Source organism: Thalassophryne amazonica, chromosome 23 (assembly GCF_902500255.1).
Source record: "Thalassophryne amazonica chromosome 23, fThaAma1.1, whole genome shotgun sequence".
Taxonomy (NCBI): Eukaryota; Metazoa; Chordata; class Actinopteri; order Batrachoidiformes; family Batrachoididae; genus Thalassophryne; species Thalassophryne amazonica.
This window is the reverse complement of record NC_047125.1, coordinates 31,884,122-31,901,803: the sequence shown is the minus strand read 5'-3', so window position 1 is coordinate 31,901,803 and position 17,682 is coordinate 31,884,122. Positions and strand designations below refer to the sequence as shown.

General features: G+C 47.7%; 1 protein-coding gene across 1 annotated transcript; it reads left to right on the top strand.

Moving 5' to 3' along the window:
* Positions 1–1,401: 1,401 nt before the first annotated feature.
* On the top strand, positions 1,402–15,705 carry LOC117504810 (uncharacterized protein YBL113C-like). The gene is made up of 6 exons (XM_034164331.1): positions 1,402–1,547; positions 12,623–13,533; positions 14,763–14,951; positions 15,074–15,172; positions 15,317–15,449; positions 15,566–15,705. Exons 2-5 carry the CDS (start codon positions 12,625–12,627, stop codon positions 15,377–15,379), a joined length of 1,260 nt encoding a protein of 419 aa, XP_034020222.1. The 5' UTR covers positions 1,402–1,547; positions 12,623–12,624; the 3' UTR covers positions 15,380–15,449; positions 15,566–15,705.
* The last annotated feature ends 1,977 nt before the right edge of the window (positions 15,706–17,682 follow it).

Genomic DNA, 17,682 nt, shown 5'->3' with positions numbered 1-17,682 from the left:
CAGATGTGAATTCTTCCCCACATACAAGCAATAGTGAGAAAGACACTGCTCACAAAAAACAATGTTTTGTTTCCTTCTTGTAATTTTCTGTTAAGCAGGTTCAACAACAAAGCTGCTCAACTTAAAAAAAAAAAAAACAAAGCAGGTCTTGTGAGCAGTGAGTTTGCAAAACTGATGGGGAAGGATAGTTATACGGAAACTTTCCAACCCTCTGGGTTACAGAACCCGGAACTTAATACCACTGTAAATTCTGAGTTTTTAAAAGTCTCAGCACTTGTAGAAAATGGTTCAAAGTCATTGTTGGAGAGGCAAAAGAACCCGAAAGAAGGGAGAGATGGCCAAACAGAATAAACTGATCCCAGGGCCGGAATAAACTTAATGAGCCCGTTCAGCTGATTCAGCTGTTCCTGTGATTTAATCCATACACTGGGGGGGGGGGGGGGGGGGGGGTGTGTTAAAAAACAAAGTATTACATACAGCTTTGGAACAGACAACACTGCTTTTCTCACAGTGCAGCTAGTTCTATCTACTTTTTAATGTGTGCATTCCTGAGCCCATGTAAGCACGTTTGTCATTGCATCATTACAGATCCTGCCTGGGGAGTTTAACAGTGTCATCGTATGATATAATCTGCTCAAAATGAAATGGTGTTGTGAAAAATCAAAATCCAGCCGTGCATCTCCTGCTGCTACTTCTTAAGATGCACAGACGTTATAGCATTTGCTGTTGTTTACCCGTGTTTTAATATTACACCCACTTGTCATGTAAGCCTGTCCTTATCTGGGGTTCTTTGGAGAACTCCTTGGTTCAAGGAGGAACTTAATAAGGTACCTGTGAGCAGGGTCCTTAAGTGCCTAGTTCTAGATGTGCATTTGGGTGCATGGTGTGTGTGTGTGTCTGGCATTACTGTTCAGCATCGACATCAAGTAAAAACAGTAGGGGTGGTGGCCAAGTGGTTAATGCTCTTGGTTTCAGTGCAGAAGGTTCCCGGTTCAAATCCCACCCCTACCCACATTTGCGTCAGAGTTGCGTCAGGTAAGGGCATCCGGCGTAAAACTTGTGCCAATTCAACATGCAGATCCACCTTGGATTAGCTGTGGCGACCCTGAGTACAAAACAAGGGAGCAGACGAAGGGACTTACTGTACTATCTACATCAAGTAAAAGCAAACAAACAACAAAAAAGTAATAACAGTGTTTACGATTCACCTGCTTCAAGACCCCTTATTTTTCAGCCCCTAACTCTTCAGAAATGATGTGTGATGTCAGAGGGCTGGCGGGACTAAAAAAATTAAAATAAAAATAAGACACACCTTCAATCAGAACAGTCTTCTTGTATGATTAATCCTCATCCCGCCTCCTTTCTAAATAGTCACATAGGCTGAACAGGTGTCACCATCACGGATGACGACCAACCTGTGAGCCAACACCCAAAGGAAAGCTGCTACACAAACAACAGTCTCCACTGCACAGAATTACAGTGTTGTCATCCTCATCTTCTTTTTAAACAGATTCTCACAATCTCAAATTTAAGACAAGACATCTCAGGTAGGCACACCACCAGCTTGGAAACAACAATGATATTTTAGTACATTTTGTGGGACTGTATCAACTGGATTGGCACAAATTGATATAACCACAATATGTGTGTGCCAATTTAACACGTACGGTGATACTTAAGAAATGACTGTTGAAGTATTGTGAGATAATATAATATTTTTTCTTTTTTGGAAAAAGCTGTGTAAACACTTCTGAAGATAATATATCACAAGTCATATTTACAAAAAGTGTCTATGCCACATTTTTCTGAGTTTTATGTCAGAAGAATTACGCTGCATATTTTGAAAATAAATAAAATAACTTAAGTGTGGCAAAACATATCTTTCAAAACTCTGGATGTGACTACACATAAAAGTAGTAAATAAAATGTAAATGTTGGGGAAGTGTCGTGACACGGACCCACAACAGGGGGCGTTAATGAACGGACAATGAATAAGCCAAAAGTAACAATTTAATGTTGTGAAGGTGCACAACGTAATACAGACAGATACAAATATGTGTTATATCAATCCGACAAAAGGTGACGTGTGGCAGGCTCGAAGATAGGAGACGTCCGGTGAGAGAAAAGCCGGAACCCACACAAGCCTCACCACCAACGGACCTGAAGAACACCGGAGCCGCCAAGCCCTGCGCCCCAGGTGGCCACTGTCTTCAGCAGTCAGACCCGGTACTGCTGGTAGAAAACAGAAACAGTTCTGGATGAGTGTGAGTCCGCACACTCAGTAATCCCACAGTCTGTGTTCAGTTAAGGAGGGAGAACCTCCACCTCCAATCACACACTCGTGCAGCTCCTGAGATAACCACTTATCTGGGTGGGGTGTGAGGCGAAGCCGTCGCAGTCCACACCAAACGCCAACTCCGCAGACAGGGTATCCGTCCCAGGAAAACTGCTGCAAAAAGAGATCAGACTAATACTCGAATTTTAAGTCAGCAGAGAAAATTACCTGTATGGTAGAAGATTTCTCGGCGAGGAGGTGGAGTTGCAGTCCGGTCTTTATAGTGGTGGTGATGGGTGACAGCTGGTGTTGATGGATGACAGCTGTCACCTCCAACGGCTCCGACGCCCTCTCGTGCTTGGAGCCCGCACTCCAAGCAGGGCGCCATCTGGTGGTGGTGGGCCAGCAGTACCTCCTCTTCAGCGGACCACACAACAGGACCCCCCCCCTCAACGGGCGCCTCCTGGCGCCCGACCAGGTTTATCCGGGAGCCGGGCATAGAAGTCGGCCAGGAGGGCCGGGTCCAGAATGAAGCTCCTTTTCACCCAGGAGCGTTTCTCGGGACCATACCCCTCCCAGTCCACCAGATACTGGAAGCCCCGACCCTTACGACGGACGTCCAGAAGCCGATGCACGGTCCACGCCGGCTCCCCGTCGATGATCCGGGCAGGAGGTGGTGCAGGTCCAGGGGTGCAGAGCGGTGAGGTGTGGTATGGTTTGATCCGGGACACGTGGAAGACAGGATGGATCCGCAGTGAAGCTGGCAGCCGCAGCTTCACTGCGGCCGGGCTGAGGACCTTGGTGATGGGAAAGGGTCCGATATATCTGTCCTTCAGTTTTTGTGATTCCACTTGAAGGGGGATGTCCTTTGTCGATAACCATACCTCCTGCCCAGGCTGGTATGCAGGGGCCGGGGAACGCCGGCGGTCTGCATGGGCCTTGGCCCTTGTCCGGGCCTTCAACATGGGATGGGAGCTCCAGGCCGTCGGGTGCGCGGAGGTAACGCAACGGAGGGCCTGCTCCAAATCCTAGTTGGCCCGCTCTGCCTGTCCGTTCGTCTGGGGGTGATACCCGGACGAGAGACTCACGGTGGCCAACAGTTCCTTGCAAAAACTCCTCCAGACCTGAGAGGAGAACTGAGGGCCACGGTCTGAGACGATGTCCGCTAGTATCCCATGCAGACGCACGACGTGGTGGACCAGGAGGTCTGCTGTCTCCTGGGCCGTAGGGAGCTTCGGGAGGGCCACGAAGTGGGCCGCCTTGGAGAACCGGTCCACTATCGTCAAGATGGTGGTGTGGCCCTGGGACGGCGGGAGGGCCGTGACAAAGTCCAGGCCGATGTGGGACCAGGGGCGATGAGGCACCGGTAGGGGTCGGAGGAGTCCTGAGGTCCTCTTGTGGTCCGCCTTGCCCCTGGCGCAGGTGGTGCAGGCCTGGACGTAGTCCCGGACGTCGGCTTCCATAGACGCCCACCAGAAGCGCTGCTGGACTACCGCCATGGTCCTGCGCACTCCAGGATGACAGGAGAGTTTGGACCCATGGCAGAAGTCCAAAACTGCAGCTCTGGCCTCTGGTGGGACGTACTGCTTGTTCTTCGGGCCGGTCCCCAGGTCCGGGTTCCGTGCCAGGGCCTCCCGGACGGACTTCTCCACGTACCAGGTGAGGGTGGCCACGACAGTGGACTCGGGGATGATGGTTTCTGGGGGGTCTGACAGCTCGGACCTGGCTTCCTCTTCATGCACCCGGGACAGTGCATCCGACCGTTGGTTCTTGGTCCCGGGGCGGTACGTAATCTGGAAGTCAAAGCGCCCGAAGAACAGTGACCAGCGGGCTTGCCTGAGGTTCAACCGCTTGGCGGTCCGGATGTACTCCAGGTTCCGATGGTCCGTGAAAACCGTGAAGGGCACCGTCGCTCCCTCCAACAGGTGTCTCCACTCTTCAAGAGCCTCCTTCACCGCCAAGAGTTCCCGATTGCCGACGTCATAATTCCTCTCAGCCGGGGTCAACCTGCGGGAAAAATAGGCACAAGGGTGGAGGACCTTATCGGACTCCCCGCTCTGGGACAGCACGGCTCCTATCCATGAGTCAGAGGCATCCACTTCCACTGTGAACTGGCGAGTAGGATCGGGCTGCACCAGAACTGGCGCAGTTGAGAACCGGCGTTTCAACTCCCTAAACGCGGCTTCGCACCGATCCGACCAGGTGAAGGGGACTTTTGTGGAGGTCAGGGCTGTCAGGGGGCTAACTACCTGACTGTAGCCCTTGATGAACCTCCGGTAGAAATTTGCAAAACCGAGGAACTGTTGTAGTTTCCTACGGTTCGTTGGTTGGGGCCAATCTCTCACCGCCGCAACCTTGGCCGGATCAGGGGCGACAGAGTTGGAGGAGATTATGAACCCCAAGAAGGACAAAGAAGTGCGGTGGAACTCACACTTCTCGCCCTTCACAAACAGCCAGTTCAACAACCGCTGTAGGACCTGACGTACATGCTTGACATGGCTCTCAGGATCCGGAGAAAACATGAGTATATCGTCTAGATATACGAAGACAAACCGATGCAGGAAGTCCCGCAAGACGTCATTAACCAATGCTTGGAACGTCGCGGGCGCATTGGTGAGGCCGAACGGCATGACCAGGTACTCAAAGTGACCTAACGGGGTGTTAAATGCCGTCTTCCACTCGTCTCCCTCCCGGATCCGAACCAGGTGATAAGCATTCCTAAGATCCAATTTCGTGAAAATTTGGGTTCCATGCAGGGGCGTGAACACTGAATCCAACAGAGGTAACGGGTATCGGTTGCGAACCGTGATCTCGTTCAGCCCTCTGTAATCAATGCATGGACGGAGTCCGCCGTCCTTCTTGCCCACAAAAAAGAAACCAGCACCCATCGGGGAGGTGGAGTTCCGGATCAACCCGGCAGCTAACAAGTCCCGGATGTAGGTCTCCATTGATTCGCGTTCCGGACGTGAGAGGTTGTACAGCCTGCTGGACGGGTACTCAGCGCCCGGTATCAAATCAATGGCACAATCGTACGGACGGTGCGGGGGCAGCGTGAGTGCCAGATCCTTGCTGAAGACATCGGCAAGGTCGTGGTACTCGGCCGGCACCGCCGCCAGATTGGGGGGGACTAAAACCTCCTCCTTAGCTGTCACACCGGGTGGAACCGAGGATCCTAAACACTCCCGGTGGCAGGTTTCGCTCCACTGAACCACAACCCCAGACGGCCAATCAATCTGGGGATTGTGTTTTAACACCCATGGAAAACCCAAAATCACTCGGGAGGTAGAAGGTGTTACATAAAACACAATCTCCTCCCTGTGATTCCCAGACACCACCAACGTCACTGGCTGTGTCTGGTGTGTGATAAGTGGAAGAAGGGTGCCACCTAGCGCCCGCACCGACAATGGTGACGGTAAGGCCACTAGAGGGAGCCCAACCTCCTTTGCCCATCTGCTATCTAGCAGATTCCCCTCCGACCCCGTGTCCACCAGTGCTGGGGCGTGAAGGGTTAGATCCCCACTCAGGATCGTGACTGGGATTCGTGCAGATTATCGGGGTTTCCCCACGTGGGTGTTGTGACCCACCCTTAGCCCAGTCTCTAAGGACGAGTGCTGCTGTTTTGACCGTTTGGGGCATTCTCTCTGTGTGTGCTCGGTAGAGCTGCAGAGAAAACACTCTCCACGGATCAGCCTCCTTTGTCTCTGATCTGATCGTTTTTTGGCCCTGCTCGTTTCCATAGCAATGTCAGCAGGGGGAGCTGTTGTCACGTGGAGAGCCCTGGCAGTGGAGCATGGGGAAGTCAGCTTCCTTTCAGACCCGGGAGGAAGAGGGACGGCTTGTATCTGACCACGCCCCTCGTCTCGCTCCCGTCGGTGTTCCGTTAATCGGTTGTCTAACCGTATAACCAGGTCGATAAGCCCATCTAAATCCCGCAGCTCGTCCTTCGCCACCAGGTGCTCCTTAAGGACCAGAGACAGTCTGTTTACAAAGGCGGCGCGGAGCGCAACAGCATTCCAACCGGCTTGCGTTGCCGCGATGCGGAAGTCGACTGCATACTTCGCTGCGCTCCGACGCCCCTGCCGTATCGACAGCAGCACACTTGAAGCGGTCTCACCTCTATGAGGGTGGTCGAACACCTGTCAGAACTCCCTCACAAACTCCGTATAAACCGTTAGGAGCTGTGAATTCTGCTCCCAAAGCGCCGTAGCCCAGGCGCGTGCCTCTCCTCGAAGCAAATTGATCACATAAGCCACCCGGCTGGTGTCTGCTGCGTACATGACGGGACGCTGTGAAAAGACTAGCGAGCACTGCATCAAGAAGTCCGCGCACGTCTCCACACAGCCTCCGTACGGCTCCGGAGGGCTTATGTATGCTTCAGGGGAAGGTGGGGGGGTTCGTTGAACGACCAGCGGAATGTCTGTTTCTGGCACACGGTCAGCAGGAGGAGGTGCTGCAGCAGCGCGCTGAGCATGTGCTTCCACCTGGGCGGTGAGAGCCTCCATCCTACGATTGAGAATACTGCTCTGCTCGGTAACCAAGTCCAACCGAGCGGTAAAGGCAGTTAAGATGTGCTGCAGCTCACCCAACACGCCTCCTGCTGGCGCCTGTGCACCTCGCTCTTCCATTGGCTGTTCAAGCGATGGTTGACGCCCCTCGGGATCCATGACGCTGGCCGAGAAATCCTGTTGGGGAAGTGTCGTGACACGGACCCACAACAGGGGGCGTTAATGAACGGACAATGGATAAGCCAAAAGTAACAATTTAATGTTGTGAAGGTGCACAACGTAATACAGACAGATACAAATATGTGTTATATCAATCCGACAAAAGGTGACGTGTGGCAGGCTCGAAGATAGGAGACGTCCGGTGAGAGAAAAGCCGGAACCCACACAAGCCTCACCACCAACGGACCTGAAGAACACCGGAGCCGCCAAGCCCTGCGCCCCAGGTGGCCACTGTCTTCAGCAGTCAGACCCGGTACTGCTGGTAGAAAACAGAAACAGTTCTGGATGAGTGTGAGTCCGCACACTCAGTAAGCCCACAGTCTGTGTTCAGTTAAGGAGGGAGAACCTCCACCTCCAATCACACACTCGTGCAGCTCCTGAGATAACCACTTATCTGGGTGGGGTGTGAGGCGAAGCCGTCACAGTCCACACCAAACGCCAACTCCGCAGACAGGGTATCCGTCCCAGGAAAACTGCTGCAAAAAGAGATCAGACTAATACTCAAATTTTAAGTCAGCAGAGAAAATTACCTGTATGGTAGAAGATTTCTCGGCGAGGAGGTGGAGTTGCAGTCCGGTCTTTATAGTGGTGGTGATGGGTGACAGCTGGTGTTGATGGATGACAGATGTCACCTCCAACGGCTCCTACGCCCTCTCGTGCTTGGAGCCCGCACTCCAAGCAGGGCGCCATCTGGTGGTGGTGGGCCAGCAGTACCTCCTCTTCAGCGGCCCACACAACAGTAAACTCAATATTCACTATTTATAATTCTGGACATCAGCCAGTGTCATACGAAAATAAAAATGTCTGACTAAAGTTTCCCTGAAAATGTCACAGAGCAGACATCAGCATATTTTCCATCACACTGTGGGTCTGATTTACAAAGACCCCACACAGTGTAATGACTACTAAATGTGAGCTTTTTTGTGGGTTGGGTTGGAGAATGTTTTGTGGGTGATTTGTCAAAGCTAAATCCACCTCAAATCATTTCAGACTGACCATTTCCAATTTGTTTAAAAAAATAATGTTTTTATTCCAGGTAAACACGATTCAAGTCTTGAAGCCTGCAGCCTTCTTTTAAAGAATCCACAGAACTAATAAACACACAACCAACTCGCTGTCCTCCACTGTTAATGTGTTTTGTGACGCGTACAAGTGACATCACAGTGGTTTCGCACACTCAACCCCACCCAGGTTGGGAAGGTTCTAGTAGTAGAGAAAGACACCCCTGGAACCAAACCGAGTACAGTTGAGTTGAGTTGGGCCGAGTAGTGCTGGATCTGTGTAGTGGAAAAGGGTCTAAAACTCCAGCCAATGTGTGGAGTGCTGCCCTAATCTGTGCCCAACTACATGGGCTCAACTAAAGATTAATGACCATGGTAAAGGTCACCTGAATGATTTTTCCAGTCTGGAATTGAACCAAGGATCCTTTGATCATAAGCCCCTCTATCAAACATCCAGGACACCACCTTCCCCCAAGAAAGCTTTGCTTCAAAAGAAAGTCAAAAAATAATTACACAAGCATGGATAAAAGGTTTATTTGATAATAATGATGATTTTATTATTTAGACTTTTATTTTGACAGTACGTTTGTTAGTGAGCTCAACAGGGTGCACCCACTTTTTTAAGGGCTCCAGGTCCAGAAGTAAAAATCCCATTTATTTTCTCCACTGACAGTTCAGAAAATGGTTATATAAATGGTAAATGGTCTGCATTTATTTAGCAGTTTTCCATTTGCATCAGATGCTCATAGCTCTTTACAATGATGCCTCACATTCACCCATTCACACAGACACACACATACATCGATTTAAATTTAATTTAACCTTTATTTAACCAGGTTAGTCCGATTGAGATCGAGATGCAAGGGAGACCTGGACAATTATAAAGTGTCCATTTCACCTAACCTGCATGTCTTTTAAATGTGGGAGGAAACTGGAGCACCCGGAGGAAGCCCACGCAAACACGGGGAGAATATGCAAACTTCACACAGAAGAGCCACAGGTGGGAATCAAACCCATGACCTCCTTGCTGTGAGGTAACAGTGTTAACCACTAAGCCATAGAGCTACCAATGTCAGGGGTGCTGCCATGCAAGGCCCTCACTACATGCCGGGAGCAAATAGGGGATTAAGGACCTTGCCCAAGGGGCCTTAGTGATTTAGCCATTAGTGGTCTGGCTGGGTTTTGAACCGAGAATCCTCTGGACTAAAGTCCAATGCTTAACCACTAGACCCAGTCCTGGCGTCATGGATGCACGAGCCTATCAGTCACCTGCCTACCACAAAAAATAAATAAATAATCACAGGCTACCATTAATTAAAATCCATTTGTACAAATTTCCAATGTTGATGAGCCATAATAACACTGATACTGTTCTTTATCTGATTTTCACTAAAATAATTGTGAATAATTCAATTGCTTCATGAAATGATCTAGGTAAAATGGAAACGTAACACAGAAATGATATCTGTAGAGTGATGACTACTTACGGAAGCGCACAGCATTCACTGGGAAAATAAAATTTACATCGGAATTATGAGAAAAGATCTCGTAATTATGAGTTCAGGAAAGGTTCCACATTGAGCACTGCATTGCTCAGAACCATATAATGTACATCCACGAAGAAAACATTTTTATGCAATTTCATTGCTTCCAATCCCTCAGTAAAGACAAGCGTGAGAATTCCCGAAAATCAGCCGATTTGTAAGCGCAGACCTGTGATCAGTTTCTTCAGTATTTCATGAAAAAGTCTCATCAGTCAGACAGAATGCTGATCATAAATGCAATGTTGAACTGTCTACTGTGCTCGAGCAGTTTGAGCCTCTCTCTCTTTCATTCTTCAATGAGGTAGTGAAACACACAAAACCTACAGGTTGTCGTTTAACTGTTGTTCCAGCTAAGGTGCTGAAGGAGGTTTTTAATACTGTCAGGTCAGGTCTCCTAACTTTTACCACACTTGTCTTAGCTCAGGGTCTGTTCCAGCTGCTTTTAAACATGCTGTGGTTCAACCCCCTTCTTAAAAAACCTCACCTTGACTCATCAGTTTTATCCCATTTTAGACCTGTGTCACATCTGCCATTTCTGTCTAAGGTTTTAGAAAAGGTTGTCTTTATACAGTTACCGTCATTTTTAGAAAAAAATCACATCTTTGAAAATTTAAATATGGCGTTAGATTCAAAACAAAGCACTGAGTCAGTACTGAAAATACATAATGACATCACTGTCTGTGGATGCAGAGAATCTTGCTGTGCTGGTCCTGTTGGACCTCACAGCAGCCTTTGAGACTGTGGATCATACAGTACTTGTTTCCTGGTTAGAACATCTTATTGGTATTCTTGGTACTGTACTTAAGTGCTTCAGATTGTATTTGGCTGAGAGGAGCTTTTCCATTATGATTGGTGACCTCAATTGGCTTTGTTGTGGAGTGCCACAGGGTTTTTTTTTTTTTTTTTTTTGCCCTATTCTATTTTCTTTGTACGTTTTGCCATTGGGTCAATTATATCCGAGCACAATCTGTCATTTCATTGTTATACAGATGATCTGCAAATCTATCTGCCTATGAGGACTAATGGAAGTGTTGCCTTGTCGTCATTATTTAATTGTGTTCCTGATGTAAAGCAGTGGCTGTCCAACACTTCCTTTACTGGAATGATGGTAAAACAGAGACTATTGTGTTTGGATGTTCTGGCATGCCAAATGATGTACCATCAAACTTTGGTATTCTGGCTAATTATTTAAAACCAGCTGTCAAGAATTTGTGAGTGATATTGACAGCTGTATGAGGTTGATCAACAAATCAATTTCTGTTGTCAAAGCAAGTTTTTTCCAGCTTTGTCTTCTAGCTAAAGTAAAGTCATTTCTCAGTAGATGTGATCTTGAGACGGTCATTCAGGCTCCAACTTGTGCAAAATGATGCTGCATCTTTTAGGATCCCTTCAAGCATAGTCGAAGTTTGAATGAAGTGCACACTTAGTGCGCAAGACGCAGGATTGTGTGCAAACCGTGTAATGCCACCTCTGCCTCCAATGCCTCGTACACCTGTTGCTACAACTATTTGACACACAAGCGCCTGAAAGACAGTATGTGCTCTATGCTAACCCATTGCACCTTCTCGCAGCAGGTGCTGGCCAAATTCCAGGTGACATGCACAAACATCTAACACCGCTTGCATGGCACTTAGAAAATGTGTGGCCAGTCGCACTCTTAGCATGACAACAAACTGCAGGCAACCATTGTCGCACTGCTGTGAAATATGTCTAAGTTCACCACGAGTGTGACTTTGCAAACGCACACACTGACACGTGGGTGTGTGCGCTCCACTCACGGGAGGTGTGGCTTCCGACAGAAGCAGCTGTGGTGACCTATCATTCTGGACATTCCAGCTACACAACACCTACTGTGTTTGGACAGTCATGGACTAACAACTGTTCACTGTGAGGCGCGTGTGTCTGATTGCTGTATTTACATGGACATAAATATAAACATATATCGCCGTGGTGGGGACAAGCTGCAGTCAGCGAGTGCGCGCACGAAGCAGACACTGACAGCCCCCCAGGTTGAAGCAGACTGTCAGATCAGAACATGCAACAGGTGATCTGACCGTTGCATCACCCAAGTGAGCTCTGTTCCACATGACGCGGTGTCTGTGCTGTGGTGGGCAGAACACGCGCAGCCGGATGGACCCACCTGACCAGTACATGTGGACATGATCAGAGCACACTGCTTCTCATTCATGTCATTTCATGACTGTACGTCTTTGACCATGGGTCATAACAAGAGTAACAGACGGATCATATTTGTATTGCTCGCTTGATAAATGTAATGTTTTTATATGGTGTGTGATTTAAATTTTTTTTTGTAATACTTCCATGTCTTTCCTGATATGAGACAGATTTCCGCAGCTTTCAAAGAACAGCTCCGTAGCTCAGTGGTAAAGTTGCTGACAGGTGATTAGAGGTTTTGGAAGGTGCGAGTTCGCGTCCTGGGTGCTATGTTTTTTTTTTTTATTCCACGTAAACGCTGTGATGTGGTTCCACACGTACCAACTGGTTTTTATTTCTTACACATAAGCGAAGCCATGTGGTGCACCTCGCACTGTTCCTGCTCGATGGACACCAACATGAAATTTTAACTCCGCACTTATATTAGGACTTTAGGGTCGTCTGGTCAACTTTACTTAGATGTTCCAAGGTTAAAATACAAACTCTGCGGTGATCTTGCTTTTGTGGTAGCTGGCCCCAGACTGTGGAACAACATACCTCCTGATTGATGAACTACGAGTATTTCTGACCTAGCACTTTTTAAATCAAAGCTGAAGACTTATTTATTTGAATTGGTTTGAAATACCTACTGGTGCTGCAACACGTTTTATTTTTATGTGCCATTTTAACTTCCATTTTATGTTTGTTTCATTTTTGTGAATTCTTGATCATTTATTTTACTGTAAAGCACTTTGGACACGATCTGGATGCTGTAAAGGATGACAGAAATAAATGTTGATTGATTGGACTCTAAGTTTCATAAAGTCAAGCTGCATTTTGGGGGGGAATCATTTTCTTTCTTAAAATCTGGCACAACTGTTTACTGAACTGTCACATAATGAAAATGCTCTTAATCTACTGCAGGCATGAACCACAGACTGGTCCTCAGTGTCCTGTTGGTGACACTCTCCTGGATGTTGGTGAGCACGAACGCTGAAAATACTACCGCCACTACCGTGACTGCCACAGCACCGACCAGCACGGAGGCTTCAGCTCCCAATGCTACCACTTCCACAGCAGCTACTGTAAACAACAATGCAACAGCAACAACCGCAGCTACCAACATCACCACCGCAGCCGCTACTGTAAACAACAATGCAACAGCAACTATCGCAGCTGCCACCGCAGCTACCAACATCACCACCACAGCTGCTACTAAAAACAACAATGCAACAGCAACAACCGCAGGTGCCACTGCAGCTACCAACATCACAACCGTAGCCGCTACTGTAAACAACAATGCAACAGCAACTATCGCAGCTGCAACTGCAGCTACCAACATCACCGCAGCTGCTACTGTAAACAACAATGCAACAGCAATAACTGCAGGTGCCACTGCCGCTACCAACATAACCACTGCAGCTGCTACTGTAGCTACCAACATTACCACTGCAGCTGCTACTGTAAACAACAATGCAATAGCAATAACCGCAGGTGCCACTGCAGCTACCAACATCACCACTGCAGCTGCTACCGTAAACAATGCAACAGCAACTACCGCAGCTGCCACTGCAGCTACCAACATCACCACTGCAGCTGCTACCGTAAACAATGCAACAGCATCTACCGCAGCTGCCACAACAGCTACCAACATCACCACCGCAGCTGCAACTGTAAACAACAATGCAACATCAACAACCGCAGCTACCACAGCAGCTAACAACATCACCACCGCAGCTGCCGTCGCTACCACCACCACAACAACAACATCACAAGTGACAACAACAGTGTCAACTCCAGCTCCTGAGCTTTTCATCATAGCATCACCTCTCACTGTGAGTGACAGCGGAAAAAAGATACCAGCTGAAAAGAATATATTCATATAACCAAATTTATGGTATAATACACTCACTCACTCACTCATTCATCTTCAATTGTTTACTCCAATTAAGGGTCACGGGGGCCATAGGGTGTGAGGCGGGGTACAACCTGGACAGGATGCCAGTTTGTCAAAAAATGAACACATTCACACCGGAACACACACCTACGGACAATTTAAAGTTTCCAAACCACGTAACCTGCATGTCTTTGGATGTGGGAGCACCCAGAGGGAACCCACACAAACACAGGGAGAACATGCAAACGCCACCTTTTTGCTATGAGGCAACAGTGCTAACCACTGAGGCACTGCGTTGAACTGGTGTAATACAGTGCTGTCAAAAATGTTTGTGCCTGTTGGGCTGTTGTACATTTAATTTTTTTCATGACATTAAATATTAATGAAACAATTCAGACTTCTTTATTTTAAAATGTCTTAAATAATGCCCTTTAAACTGCCAGTGAAAACCTCTCTTGAACATGAAAAACAAAAAATATTTAAGTTAAAACAATGAAATGCAAACATTTGTGTGCCCCAATTAGTAAAATACAAGTTAGTAATCACTTTTATAACCAGTTTTCTTTAGATAACCCAGGGGTTGAATGCCTATACATTTCCAAGTCATTGAATATGTGTTAGACTTCAATTCCATCTATCATTAAGAAATACAGAAAGTATGGGGGGTGAATCTGTCCGGAGGTTTGCAAAAACTTAGTGATGGTATAAGAAGAAGACAAGTGAGGGTAGCCACCAAGAGACCCATAACATCCTTTAAACAGTTAAATCATATAATAAACTGCGATTTATGATGTCTCTTGTAGCATAAATCACAGCGTCAAGGTGGCTGAAACGAACCAAGCATCGTCACAAGTCTGTGGTTCTACACTTTAGCCTCACTAGTTGTGTTAACCATGTTACTGCAAACTAATGGGGTAGCATACATGTACATATTATATTGACTTTAATATGTTCATTTAATTTATATCATGTTGTTCATTTTGATTGTGAGATGAAAAAGCACAACTGCAGGAATAAAGAAAGACACTTGAATTCTTTCTTTTTCTCCCTTATCAAATAAAAAGTATTAAAATGTGTAAAACTTGAAGGGGGAACAAACCTTTTCACTGCCCTGAACATCGTGATGTCATCTTAACTGCCCCCTTTTTTGTTGTTTTTTGTTTGCAGACTCCGATTGATCGTACCGGGTGTGGCATCACTGATTTGTGCATATCTGAGGCCCCGAATTGTGATCCATCACAAAGCCCTTGTATCTTCTTGGCTGTTCGCTCAGTCGGCGTTGATCGGTTCAGATTTAAGTTTTCAGGATTCTCAAGTGGCTACATTGCTATCATCATCTCACCTGATACGACACCGGTACAGAAAATCAACACTCTCATTTACAGTTAATTAACAAATGGACTTTAAGTGTAACTCTGACAGAAACAACAGCTTTGTGTCAAAGTCACCTCTAAAGAGAACCAACTGTTTGTCCACAGGGAGGAAATGACACCATGTACATCTGTAACGATAATAAGAATACATCGGTAAAATTTTTCAGTGCTCTGTTTGACCAGGGCACAGTGACCTTTGTGTCGGTGAGTTCCACCTGCCTCAGTGCAACTGTGCACATATTTATTATGATTGAAACAAACCATGAATCATCATAATATTCATTGTAATCATGTTCTCTTTAAGTTATTGGCGTATTCGTCATGTTTTAAATGGTTTTCACTCTGCAGCCACAAAGTGTGAACCTCAGTGACGGGCAGCATCACAGGAACAAGGATCCAGTGTGTAGTTGAGGCACCGTTATTTATCCCAATGGGACGAGCCTAAGTAACTTATTGTCGATGGGCACTGGAATTCTGAGTGGTCAGTTACTCCTAACACGATAGAAACAGCAAACTCAGTAACACAACTATCACTGATTTATGCATTATCAAGTCATATTTTATTAATGTAAATCAAACTATTTGTTTGTCCCTCAGAAAATGGAACTGCAAAACCTCCCAGAACTCACATACCAAGGGATGGGAGTTGATTTTAACACTCCAAACTCCACTGTCCCCATGAATTTAATTTCTTCAACCACAAGCCCGACAACTGTAGCAACAACTGTGACTACCATAGTGACAAACGCTACCTCCCCTACCGTGGCTACCACAGCAGCTACCAATGCCACCACTGCGGCAGCCAATGTTACCTCCGCTACCGTGGCTACCACAACAGCGACCAATGCCACCACTGCGGCAGCCAATGTTACCTCCGCTACCGTGGCTACCACAGCAGGGACCAATGCCACCACTGCAGCAGCCAATGTTACCTCCGCTAAACCGTGGCTACCACAGCAGCTACCAATGCCACCACTGCAGCAGCCAATGTTACCTCCGCTACCGTGGCTACCACAGCAGCGACCAATGCCACCACTGCAGCAGCCAATGTTACCTCCGCTACCGTGGCTACCACAGCAGCTACCAATGCCACCACTGCGGCAGCCAATGTTACCTCCGCTACCGTGGCTACCACAGCAGCGACCAATGCCACCACTGCGGCAGCCAATGTTACCTCCGCTACCGTGGCTACCACAGCAGCGACCAATGCCACCACTGCGGCAGCCAATGTTACCTCCGCTACCGTGGCTACCACAGCAGCTACCAATGCCACCACTGCGGCAGCCAATGTTACCTCCCCTCCCGTGTCTACCACAGCAGCTACCAATGCCACCACTGCGGCAGCCAATGTTACCTCCCCTCCCGTGTCTACCACAGCAGCTACCAATGCCACCACTGCGGCACCCAATGTTACCTCCGCTACCGTGGCTACCACAGCAGCGACCAATGCCACCACTGCAGCAGCCAATGTTTCCTCCGCTACCGTGGCTACCACAGCAGCTACCAATGCCACCACTGCGGCAGCCAATGTTACCTCCACTACCATGTCTACCACAGCAGTAACCAATGCCATCACTGCAGCAGCCAATGTTACCTCCCCTACCGTGGCTACCACAGCAGCTACCAATGCCACCACTGTGGCAGCCAATGTTACCTTCCCTCCCATGTCTACCACAGCAGCTACCAATGCCACCACTGCAGCAGCCAATGTTACCTCCCCTCCCGTGTCTACCACAGCAGCTACCAATGCCACCACTGCGGCAGCAAATATTACCACTCCCACCACCAACACTTCTACCACGACTCCCACCACAACCTCCACCACCACTTCTATAACTACTTCCACAACATCCACCACCAACCCTGCAACCACCTCTAACACCAACAAGCTACAGCAAACCCTGTTGCACGGTAAGCACCAGCAACAATATGTGTTTTGTGGGTCGGCTTATGATACTAGTTTTGGTTGTATGTCAGGCAAAACCACGATGATGTCTTATAGAGCAGTCTGAAAACAATTTCATTTGGTTTGGATGATCACAAATCAATGATGATTTTCATTCTCTTTAGTTGTGCTGATTACAGCAGGTGTGATGGGTGTCACCATGCTATAAGAACACTGGGATCCATGAGTGAAGACAGCAGTACCATCTGCCACATCATTTTATTTCACCATGTCTTGGTAGGGGGTCACCACATCTGATTCTTCTCCATAAACATCTTGTCATCAACATTATTAATGGAACACATCATGAACACACAATCAGAACCATGAGGAGAAAAAACTCAACTTAGAGTGAAGCCAAGCTCTGAGTCGACCAAACCATTACCGGTCTATCGCACATGGACCACAGTACCTGGCAGATTCAGTTATATTTTAAATTACTGTCAGACAACCCAGCAGAGGAGCAACTTCAAACTAAATGCTGAAGCTACCAAATATGAAGTATTTATTAAATACAACTTATGCTACGTTTACACATAACGGCGCCAAGTCACGAATGCCACGAAGTGCACATTCTTGGCCGCTGATCACAAATGTGATGATTCGGGGCAGAGGCGCCAGGTGTCCTCAGGAACTGCTGCAACCTGTTACCACGTTACGATTAATGGCACACGTTGCCGGAGAATTATCAGGAACCATTACGCACGGTCAAGAATACTGTTCCGCGTTGTTACACGCTATCGCGCGCTACTGCGCGTAACAGCGCAAC

Coding starts and splice junctions, on each gene's coding strand:
- LOC117504810 (XM_034164331.1), top strand. CDS start 12,625: ATGAACCACAGACTGGTCCTCAGTGTCCTGTTGGTGACACTCTCCTGG. Junction 13,534..14,762: donor TCATAGCATCACCTCTCACT/GTGAGTGACAGC, acceptor TTTTGTTTGCAG/ACTCCGATTGATCGTACCGG. Junction 15,173..15,316: donor GCACAGTGACCTTTGTGTCG/GTGAGTTCCACC, acceptor TTCACTCTGCAG/CCACAAAGTGTGAACCTCAG.